We start from the raw sequence: 11,902 nt of genomic DNA, 5'->3' as shown, positions 1-11,902 counted from the left end.
TGTTTCGGTCATTTCAGGTCTTTTGGGAAGGTTTTACAGACTTTGCGATGCGGGGTCTGGTAAAGAGCGATCAGCGGCTTCTTCCATTAGCGGCAGATGGCTGTCTTTCGCTTTCGGTTGCAGTAGTTTGTCGTCTTTTTGATATCCTTCAGTTATCTCGACGTGGTTGATCATTGCCCTCGTTTATCGACCTCCTTCTCTGCCGTCCACTGTTAACAACGCGCTGAATTCGTGAAACTTGACGTTTAAGCTATGCCACCGCAAGAAAACGAAGCAGATTCAAGCACGCCGAGTAGTTCAGCCGGTAGTAACCCACCCGGAACTTCAACCAGCCCTAACTGGTCTGCACTTAGAGTAAGTAATCATTATTCACGTCTTTAACTGATTCAGGCCTGTCAAAAGTAAGGAGCAACGTTGATCCTTGTTTGTTTTGTGTTTGATATACCGTACAATGCAATGAAAACTATTTCAAGTTGTCGGTGTTCGTGTTGAGATAGTTTTCTTTCAGCCACAACAGGTTTTAATAATTGTGTTCTGGATTCAAGGCTATATCCATTAAAAATTATATATTATGTGTAGTCTTCTAAAGAAACGTATCAGAGAAACTTGTCGTTTTAATCACACGCTTGCCGAAGTTACAATATATTGCATATAAACGTGTTTTTAAGGTGAAGTAAAAAATGCCGTTTGCAATGATGCAAATTGTTTTATATTATTACGTGATAATTAATTCCGTGAACGGTATGATTTTGAAGTGTTGATCCGATTTCTTCCAATAAATCAACGCAACAATTACTTCCAAAATATCGTTGAGTTTCGGTAATAGAGTAGCCGATCGATGCATGAAGGTGTACGTATTGGTCATGTGCAAATGTACTGATCTGACTTCCGTTGCACAAGTTTTAATAAAATAGCTTAGTTGTTGTAAGTGTTTTAAAACTCAGGGGACTTGCACGATTAATTTTCGTGTTGTGTTGATTTTCTCTATAATATGGCTCTCCCTATTTATGGTACCAATTGGTATCTTTATACCAGAAAATATTTGCTCAAGGCCATTTTGCCAGACAGTTTCAACACATCATTTGCGAAATAATAATTTCTGCTTGAACCAAAACTCTGTTACATATTATGCATTTAAGATACTCTCTTTAAATTTTGCATTACTGCTAAATATGGATGGTATATATATTTTGACTGTAATCAAATAATTTACTTTAACATTCTAAATTGCAGCAATATCTGATGGACAACAAAATTGATTCATTATTATGGCTCACACGAGTCTTCACAATCATCTGTTCAATTCTTTATCTGCTCCCATTTTTTAGGTAAGATGCATTATAATTTAATTTAATTATAAACATTTTATATTCTTCAATAAGGATGGAACTTAAATTTAACAGGAATTAGTATCTGGGTGAGTGAGCATATGAGAAAAAAAATATATGTACCAATATTTGTTCAAAAGGATTCAAACTTGTTTGAGGGAGTTATCAACTGCTAGATGTTGAAGTTGTACTGCAGTGCAGAACAATTTTGCAAATTATTTATGGTTTTTTGAAGTTTCCATAATTTATGCAAAGGGAATTAACTTATTACTACACTAACAGGTCACTATATATTTAATGCTTTTAATTTATTATAAACAAGATACCCATTGTCCAACTTCTAATCAATTTCTTTTGACTCCAGCAGCAGTTGGGTAGAAACTGGTAGTATATATTTTTATTTTGTTTAAATTGACCTTGTCTATACCTTCTTCTGTTTTGTCTTCTTTTGTAGTCCCTTGTTCAGTTATAACTGTTATAAAAGAGTGTTGATCAGTTCAGCTGCAACATCAGCTTTAAGACTCCACCAAAGGCTTCCAGTAAGTGTGCACATAGTAGTTGTTTTAATTCATTATTGTTTTCATCATAGTTTAGACCGGGAGTCTATAATAATTGTACATATTAATACCTAGAATAAGGCCTTTGCTACAGATCTGTCAAGATGTAAATGTTATTGTATATATTGCATAGTAGTCTGTGAACATAGAAGGATTTCAGACTTTAGTTTCACTCTACCGAAAAACAAAAGGCTGAAATCCGTCTGTGTTCACAGGCTAATTGCACAGTGGAAAGTGCATGGTGGCTTAGTAAAACAGCCATGCTTAAGTTGTGTGTATAACTGCAATGATCAATCATATCTTCATTGTCTTTCTCTGCAGTTCAAATATATGATCTTTCATATATTTGTTTGCACAGCAATGTTTGATAACACAAATTCTAAAGTTCAAAACTAAATCAAGGTTTTTACATATTACACCTGTTATCAATCATAATTGCAATAGAATTGAATCCAACTAAAAATTGGGGAGCTTGTGCAAGTATATCAGATTTGTTTTTCATTGAGGATTAATTTTCATTGGCCTTCTTCCCTTCTGGAGTCAGATGAGAGGAACCTCTGCACCCAACTGATTTTAAGTCAGAATAATGTCTGGCTAAAACAGAGTGTAGATTGAAAATTTTTAAAATCTTTGATGTTCAAATTTAATAGGTCTATACAATAATGTGTTACGGTTACATTCTATTACACATTAAAAGTTCCAAATTTTAGGTTTAACAGTAAATGATTCAGTATTTTATTATTCCTGTTTTATGCTTGTAGAGATTCCAGTTTTCAAGAGAGTACTTTGGACTGTTACTTGCTGAAGACAGCTGTCATTACCTTCTTTACAGCATCATGTTTGTTAATTCTCAACCAGTCACAAGTATCCTTTGATTCAATCTGCAGTGATGAGAGATGTTTGAAACTCTACACAGTTGAATGTCTATTAAGAGGCCACCCCTTATTAAGCGGCCAGTTATCAGAGTCCCAGAATTATTGTCAGTAGAACAATGTGAATAAAACCCCTATTAATATAACCGGCCACCTCTATTAAGCAGCAGTGGCCACCTTTTGGTTGCCCCAATGAAGATTTCTCTATTCTCTTTACCCCTATTAAATGGTCACCCCCCAAAAATAATACTGTTGTTTAGTTTTGTTTTGGAAAAGACGATGACAGATAAGAGACTGAAGGTGACAACTAAGTTGATGAGTGGTAAAAACATTCAAACACATGTTTATCATGACTGTCTTGAAGTGATTCCATGAACTAAAGATGGTATAAGATATTTACAGTACACCCCGAGGGTGGCCACTTAAGAGGGGTTTGAATGTACTACAATAACTGTAGAACATGTAAGACTAGAGGGTCCTGAAAGGGCTGGGGGAGGGGGTGGATAATATTTTCCATTTCCCAGCCTTTTTTCCCAAATCCCAGTCCCAAATGTGCCATTTTTCTGTCCATGATTCCTTGTCTCAGTGACCCAAATGTCATTTTCCCAGTGAAAAAATACTTGTAAGCAAATCCCAGTTCCCATTTTACCCTAGGTTCAGGCCCCTCATGTAAGGGAACCATAATAATAATTATTACAATTATATTATATTAAAAAAAATAAAATAATAATAATGATAACGATAACAATAACGATAACGATAATGATAACGATAACGATAACGATAACGATAACAATAATAATAATAATAATACTAATACTAATAATAATTATATTTCAAAATAATAAATTAAATGTAATTTCCTTAACTAAAAATTTCTTACCAAGTCATCCTAATTCCCGTCGCACTTTTTGCTCTTCTTCATACGGTCTCCTTCACTAAAAAATTACTGAGTGTAAGTGTGCAGCTTTAATTTGTCATTTGATTATTTTTATTTGTTCATGAATACCTTTTTCATGCTGTCAACCATTGCACAAAATTGGCTGTCAGTAACATGATTGTTTGATTTAAACATGTCTTTCCAAATGTCAGATTCTTGGAACTGGAGGAATTCTTAACATGTCCCTAATAAGGTAAAATCTCAAGTTTCATTTTAGTCCTTTTCGTGTGCTTGCTGAGTGATGGTTAACTCAACCATGCCTTGGTCATTGTTTGCTCTCTTTCATAAATGTATATAACGTGGCACTTGTAATTTGAGTTTTGCAGGAGTGTTGCTACTCCCCTTGGATAGCAGCACATATAAATCCTTGCTAATCAAATATCTTTTAATAATGATTGTTTTATTTCTCTTATAGCTCAGCTCGCAAGGCCATTGAAAAGGTGGAAATGAATCAACAGGGACTTTTGAGGTTCATTGCCTGCACGGAGATCATGCTTATGCCCGCTGTTATTTTAATGATGCTAAGGTATATAACTATCCAGTTGCATAGACCTGACTGTGTATAATTTCATGCATAACTATGATCAAACTTTCAGATCAGGAACTATTTCTTTTTATTACCTGAATCAGTCTAACATAGAATTCTTAACTTTGGCTTGAAGAAAAAGACCATGTAAATAAGAAAGATTTTCTCATCATTCCAGTTGCACCTGTATCGATTTTCGGGTTTGAATTGGTTAAAGTGCACCTAACCCCAAAAATTTTTTTCGCTAGAACGAATCTACTTAGTATTTGAAATAGTTCTGCGAAAAAATTTTTGGATTCCGTTAAATCCTTGATTTTCTGTGCCACGACGAAATCTCGAAAATAGCTCCAAAACACCGCCATTTTGTTTCACGACCGAGTTTGAGGAGAATGGGTCCAGCGGCTCTTGTGACGTCTACCCAGGAAGGTTGGATATCTCATTTCCTCTCATTTCCTTCAGGATGGTGCAATACACATTCGAAAAGTGCGCAGAAACGCCTTCCAGAGGTGCTGTCGGCTGTTGCAGCAATATTCCAGATTTAAAGAAAGATATACTGTACAATTTACTGACGATGATTGGCTAATGGTGCAATAAAGACGTAAACGATGGTTGATTTTGTCGAACCGAAACAAGCGAACTGAATCTGTGAGAACCATTGAAGAACTCTCACTGGAATTTGTTCCGCAGACTTTCGAACGCTATTTTCATAAATTTTCTGCTTAAAGCTAACCAGCAATTTGTAGAAATACCACCGACAACCTATATCTTCCAATCCCGCAGTATTTATAACATAACCGGCAAAGTTGTGTGATCCGGTCATGATCAAGAAGCGTTATACTGATACGTAAATAGATCGCAACTGTACGCCGCTAACCAACACTTATTTCTCTTTCGATTTAGATGAAAGTCGAAGATTAATCCTCTAGAATTACATGATAACAAAATTGTTAGACTCACAGAGTTTTTCGAAGGTTTGGAAATCAGCAGTGTGACAAAGATTCTGTGCAATAGCGTCGAAAATATGACCGCGTAACATTATCTGCGGACCGCTTAGGGAACACATCCTTTTCGCTTATCCGACGAATTTCACTGCAAACTTTGAGAACAATTTACATTGGTTATTTGGAGTTACGACTTAAAACGTGTGACAATGTGAAATCGGTAATTGTATGAAATGTTTCCTTCCGCCTTGCTTCCCGCAGCTTCAAAAATACAGGTCCAAACAATACGATTTTCAATCGATCGAAGCCAATGTTTTGGAGGTCATCAAGTCTCGAAAACTGCAACACGTACGTCGCTCTTATAAACGTGAAGCATTCAACTGAAAGTAAAACACAAACTGGATTTAACAGAACCTTGACAAAATACATTCTCGGTAAGGACAAATGTAAACGGGCTATAAACACGCGTGGGAATCTTATGTTTAGTTGACGAAATTACCATCCAAAGCAGTCCTTGAGTTTTCTTTCCTGCTGTTCGTTTGCCTGCTCCTCCACTTCGTATCTAGCTTTCCATTCCTAATATACAAGCAGCTCGTCCGCAAAGATGTCTTCCCCGTCGTCGCTTGAAATATTGTAAATTGCTCTAAGCAGAGAGTTCAGAGTTGTCGAACGTGCTTGATCGGAGTTTATTTCGGAGCCTTCCGAATCGAAACTTAACTCTGACTCCAGTGACGAAAAAGAAATGATTCTGAGACAAAACTTGGACGTTTTAGTCCCAAAATACATCGGAACGATTAGTTTTGCATTCTATTTTCTCGAGCAAATACAGTGAGTTGACTGAGGCGCTATTGTGTTTGGTTCCTGGGTAGACGTCATCAGGTACCGCCGCCCCAGACTCCCTAAAACGCGGTCGTGAAACACTTAATCGCGACTTTGAAAGGGCTTAGAAAATCGAGGATTCAACCAAATTCAAAAATTTGTTCGCCCAAATGCTTCAAATAAAGTCTAGATTTGTTTTAGCGAAAAAAAAATTTGGGGGTTAGGTGCACTTTAAGTTCTAAACATGATACAATGGTGCATGTAGTGAATTTTTGTAAAACTAGTTGCATTTAAGTCAAGGAATGGCCAATGCACATGTTCATACATAAACTTTATTTAGACTCTAATTTGAGAGTACATGTAGCTAGAAAGCTAACATCAATGAGATTTTAAATAAGCCACAATTTATCATAAGTCAAAGTATTCTCACATTTTGATTGGTTCTTACGTATGATTTATTGATGATCTATTGGAGGACAGACACACACACAATTTTGTTACATAATCAGCTTGTGTAGTTTGATTCATTCTATCACCTTTCAGGCATAGTCATATGTAGAGTGTTTGATAATTAGCATGCATTGTCCCGCAAGCCCAAATATATGCAGAGATGCTTCTGGAACTTTCTATTATTTACATAGGTATAAAAACTTGTAGGTTTAAGTCGGCATTTTCATTCATTATCAGTGTGTGTGTAAGCAATAAAACTTTTGCCATTCGGAGTAGTTAACAAATTTTACGTAGATAAGATCACTAACATTCTTTTTTGTTTCTTTGTTATATAAAACAAGTAGATTCCATGTTTCCGTGAGTATGTTCAGTAATAGATCTTAGAAGACGTCAAAATGTGGTCAGAACATCAGTGACACACTCGGCAATTGCCTCCTATGTCACTTTTTTATTCTTGCCACATTTTGATATCATGTGTGATCTATTGCTGAACAGATGCATGGCAACATGGAATCTATTTGTTAAACTGATGTCATATACAGCACGTTGATCAATGATGTCATACATTAATGCTACTCACTTGAAATCACTTCAATCAGTTTACATGTATGAATGTGCATTTTCAGTGGTCAAGTTGGTATTGTCATTCCCTTTGTTTATTATCGATTTCTGGGATTCAGATATGCCTCCAGACGGAACCCCTACTGTAGGTAAGTGTATTTTGTTTTCCTCACTTTTAAGAAAAAAATATTAATACTGTATTTGAAAAAACTTATTTTGCCTAGTATGCTTTTCAATCTTTCCCAAACTACTTTCCCTGAAAAGTATATAGTATTGACAGAACTTGTGGTTCTTATGGCATTTGGTAACTCGCTTTAAACTTGTAACTATGGTCTCACTTCAATGTGAAGAGAATATTATAAACAACAGCAACATATGGCTTGAAGTAGTGGCAAAGAAGCACTGTCAGTACATTCATGTGCTGCATGCAAACAGGCAGATCCTTCTGCTAACACTGACAGCTAGTATGTGAATATATGATCTTTCATAGTGGAGCTCTGGTGGCCCAAAGGGCCGCCAAGTGGAGCCCCATACTCATATAGGAAAGAAAAAGAAACCCATGAGTTGATTTTCTCATGGTTATCATGGCTAGCGGTATTGCTCGTGGGCGCGTACACACAACGATGATGGCGGCGGAGGAGTTGCCCAACATGGCGGCCATACTCCAAAAAATAGGTTGACAGAGACATGCAGCCTTGGTTTACCATGTACTTGCTTGGTATTGGACATCCATGTTATGATCAATCGACACCTGTCAAAACGAGGTATCCGCTGACCAGTATTACGTGACCATATCACGGGCTCAAGTTAACAGCTCCTGGAGGTCACATGTTTTTTGAAGTAGACCGCTGACCAAGTGCTGGTTATCAATTGGATCGCAGGCTCATATTGGGTTAGCTTGTTGGAAACAGGGCAGGATTGTTCGGAAGCTGGTTTACGCTAACCCAGGATTAAAAGTCAATGGAATTATAACTTTTTCTTCCATACAAATGTTTTTTGCTGTTTTGTTTTGTGTATATGGTGATTATTAAAACTCAAAACAGAGGGCCAAACAATATACAGAAACGTCACCACAAAGTTACAAAACTCAAATCAAAATTCTACCTTTTTCTGGGTTAGCTTAATCGGGCTTTGAACAACCCGGCCCAGGAGCTACGCTTTTAGGCTGGCCTAAATCTATATGTTATAATTATTCACTTGATTGTATTCTTCACCATCTATGGGTATGTTACGAACTCACAATGTGACCAGCTCCCATTTGTCTTGATAGCTCAGTTGGTAGAGCACTGCACCGGTATTGCAGAGGTCATGGGTTTGAATCCTGTTCAAGCCTGAATTTTTTTCATGCCTTGATCTCACAACTGCAACTGTGATGATCAATCATGTCTTCTTATCTTTCTCTGCATTTCAAATATATATGATATTTCATATAATATTATTCACTTGCACTGACAGCTAGTGTCTTCTTTACTGAAGAGTTGTTAACATTTGTCACAGCCATTTTTCTTCCTCCTTCCTCCTTCCTCCAAAGTCATATTCTCACACAAAAAATTGTCAATAATTATTTTTATATATTTCAGACTTCTTTTTTCTGAACTTCGGCAAGCATCTGAACAGATGGCAGGTCATCCACGCTGCCCAGGTTTTATGCGGACCCTTGTGTTCAAGTTTACAGCTTTCATTGCAAGGCTGGCTCCTCCTATAACGGCACCACCCCCTCAAGCCACTTCTTAAGAAAAAAAAAAAAATGTAATTGTTATTCACTGCTGCTGGGTTAAGGCATGTGTACTTATGAACAAATATTTATAACTTAGACTTTAAAATTAGTACGAAGCTGGCAGAGAATAACAGATAGCTTACACTATGAAACAATGCACATGTTTTCAAACCTGTCTTGTATTCATTCTCAGCTGCAAGTTGTTGTTTGGACCAGCATTGTTCCATAAATTCAAAGGTGCTGTTGCACAATGTTGACAAACCTGTTTTGTATTCATTCTCAGCTGCAAGTTGTTGTTTGGACCAGCATTGTTCCATAAGTTCAAAGGTGTTGTATGTTTAATAAATAGTTTTAGAAACCACTCTTGTTCTGTTGGAAAGGCGTGAATCTGATTGTTTCTCTCATTTTTTTCTATGTAAACAATAGTGTTTCTGTCAAGGAACTATCAGATGATAGTTGCCTGAGGAAATTTGATTTTCTTATACAAATATTTACTTGAAATGCAAAGCTTTAAGGGCAAATATGCTAGGTTTAAGAACATCAAATTTTCAATGGGCAACTGTCAGACTGATAGTTCCAAGACATATATTTACATATAACCTTTATTTACCCTCGGCGATGTTTATAGCACAAGTACTAGTGGGGCTGAGCAAACAACTGAAACAAATGACTCAAATCAAACATAACATTGTTAAGAATCCCAACTGGCCGGAGGCAAACCAGATGGCTATTTACAAGCGTGGCCAAGGATTGGAACTTGGGGTTACTGAGAAACAAATCCAGGTAGTGGTCAGAGCAGCAATCTTGGACAGAATAAAATGGAACAATTATCCCCCATCCTCCCCCCCCAAAGAAATGATGAAGGTGCAAAGGAGCAAAGATGCGCCATTTTGGCATCATTGAAATGGGGGGAGGGGTGGTCCAGATGTTCCATTTATTTTGTCCAAGACTGAGGACTCGAACCCGGGACTGCTGGATTGCGAGTCCAACATGCTAACCACTCAGCCTCACTGCCTCCTCCGCTGACATAAACACTTTATTGCCTTTATTGTTCACCACTAAATTTTCCTCTGCACACCTGTTCAAAAATCCTATTGAATTACTTTCAACTTTTTTAAATGAAAGGAGGGAAAGCCAAAATATCCAAAGTTTTGATCTTTTTTGGCTTTCAATTTTTTTTCTATAGCCCGCTTGTTTACAGAAAATTTTCAGATGACTGCTATCCATTCGGGTATTTTCCGCAGACAGGCATTATGAGCTGATGGTGTCTCTCCGCCGAGGAGCACTATCATGTCACGTGATCATTTTAAACCAATAAGAATCAGAGAAAATTTAGTTGTGAACTATAGTCGCTGATAGATAATAATCGCATGCCTGCTGCCCTTGAAACTGGCAATTATTCTTAATTTTAGGCTTAATAATGCACAAAATTGTAGGGTTTATGTGCTGTAAATAGATGCTTCGTAAATTGTGGGAGGCAGAAAAACTGGGAGAGTAATTATTAAAACTGTGTAAAAAACCAAATATTTAGGCCTGAATATGGATTGGTGAATATCACGTATACTGCAATATTCTAAGGTATTCAGTGGCACAAAAATAAAATACACCTCAAAAATCCTGTTAGTATAGGACCTGCTTTCCAAATTCAACTTAAATATTCCAGGTTTATATTGCAGTGTGTGCCTTGAATACTCTACGATTCTAGTGTCATGTAGATGTTTTACTATGGTTTAGTGTGCACATGATCAAGAGGTAAAATGTGTAGCTCTTCTACAGCCCAGCAACCCCATGGGAGAAGGGGAGAGTATTTCCTTATATAAGCTTTATGGGTATGCCCTGTCAGGAGGGGTATGGTTTTGGCCTCACTGTCCTACAGTGTATATGTAATTGTATGAAAGTCTGTCCTAAAGGGGGTATGGTTGCACTAATGCTGATGTTAACTATTTAAAAAAAAAATACCCAGCAATCCGAGATCAGAGACATGCCTGCCAAAATTTAGCAGGTTATCAGTCAACATACACAATTTTCAGAACAAGAAAATAATTTGTTTGCACCCAGTTCTATGTACTAAACAGAGTTCTAGAAACGGAGGGTAAAAAATAGAAACTAAAACTATACATCAGACGTAACTAATAAGTTTTTGTTTTTGTAAGAGCACCATGCACAGCACAGTATTACTTTGCATTACATTAACTCGATCACATGCACCTGCACCAGCACTCCGTGGTAGGATGGGTGACCTTTGCCATTTATAAATGTAGGTGACATCAATGAGTAAATCAATGGGTAATCAGTTGATTGGTCATTGACATACCAATCATGAAAGAATACTACAGTTTTTTTGTCATTGATTTGTCATTGATCGGTCATCAATAATGTCATAGCTTCAGACTATACAAAATTGAAAATAAAGAAGTAAATTAAAACAACTTTGTGTCACAAATGGAAACTTTATTTAACCCATCTGGGTAATGATGACATCTGAAGCATCAGCCTGTTTACTTCAATGGAGCACTATAACAGGAAAGTCTGGAAATTGTAGCAGATGTGCAGTATGATGGGTAATCAATGGGTAATTGTTGAGCACTCAGTAGTTTTAAAGAATAATCAATGACATCGATGAGTAATTGATGTCATTGATAAGCAATTGATAGGCCACAAAATTATTTGTCATCAAGTCGTTGATTACTCATTTTTGTTATACCTACCAACTCAACTACGTTTTCTGATTGGGGGAGAATGTGTCACATGCCAATGGGGAAAGCTCACTTGACTCAACTTGCACGTAATTAGGTCATGCTCCTTGATACTGCAGCAAAATTTGTGTGCCAGCCAACATCAAGCAAACGATATTTCAGTGTTTTTTTTTTTTTCTATTTTTGAGCTGGGAGGTTAATTACTTAATGACTGGCTCCACAGGAAACAGTGAGTTTTGTTTCCCTGAGACTCTCAATGTCCCCCAAGGCGAAGCTGAGGGGAACATTGAGGTTTCTCTTGGGGCCAGTAATTAAGTGCTTAAATCAATGAATAATCAGTTGATTACTCATGGATTCCCCATGATTGATTACTCATTGATGTCATTGATCATCAATTAGTTGTGTTTGAAATAGTTGATTACTCATGGATTCCCCATGATTGATTACTCATTGATGTCATTGATCATCAATTAGTTGTGTTTGAAATAGAGTACT

General features: G+C 36.9%; 1 protein-coding gene across 1 annotated transcript; it reads left to right on the top strand.

Moving 5' to 3' along the window:
- The first annotated feature begins 232 nt into the window (after positions 1–232).
- LOC145496889 (transmembrane protein 33-like) lies at positions 233–11,814 on the top strand. The gene is made up of 9 exons (XM_081476662.1): positions 233–354; positions 1,234–1,328; positions 1,783–1,867; positions 2,647–2,749; positions 3,645–3,712; positions 3,850–3,890; positions 4,113–4,223; positions 7,060–7,143; positions 8,575–11,814. Exons 1-9 carry the CDS (start codon positions 253–255, stop codon positions 8,726–8,728), a joined length of 843 nt encoding a protein of 280 aa, XP_081332788.1. The 5' UTR covers positions 233–252; the 3' UTR covers positions 8,729–11,814.
- Positions 11,815–11,902: the final 88 nt, after the last annotated feature.

This window comes from Orbicella franksi, chromosome 9 (genome assembly GCF_964199315.1).
Source record: "Orbicella franksi chromosome 9, jaOrbFran1.1, whole genome shotgun sequence".
NCBI lineage: Eukaryota > Metazoa > Cnidaria > Anthozoa > Scleractinia > Merulinidae > Orbicella > Orbicella franksi.
Note: the sequence above shows the minus strand (reverse complement) of the source record. Positions and strands in the feature narration are given on the sequence as shown.

Excerpts from the sequence above, each read along its gene's own strand:
- LOC145496889 (XM_081476662.1), top strand. The coding sequence starts at position 253 with ATGCCACCGCAAGAAAACGAAGCAGATTCAAGCACGCCGAGTAGTTCA. Across the intron at positions 1,329-1,782 it reads TATCTGCTCCCATTTTTTAG|TCCCTTGTTCAGTTATAACT; the intron begins GTAAGATGCATT and ends CTTCTTTTGTAG. Across the intron at positions 2,750-3,644 it reads TAATTCTCAACCAGTCACAA|TCATCCTAATTCCCGTCGCA; the intron begins GTATCCTTTGAT and ends TTTCTTACCAAG.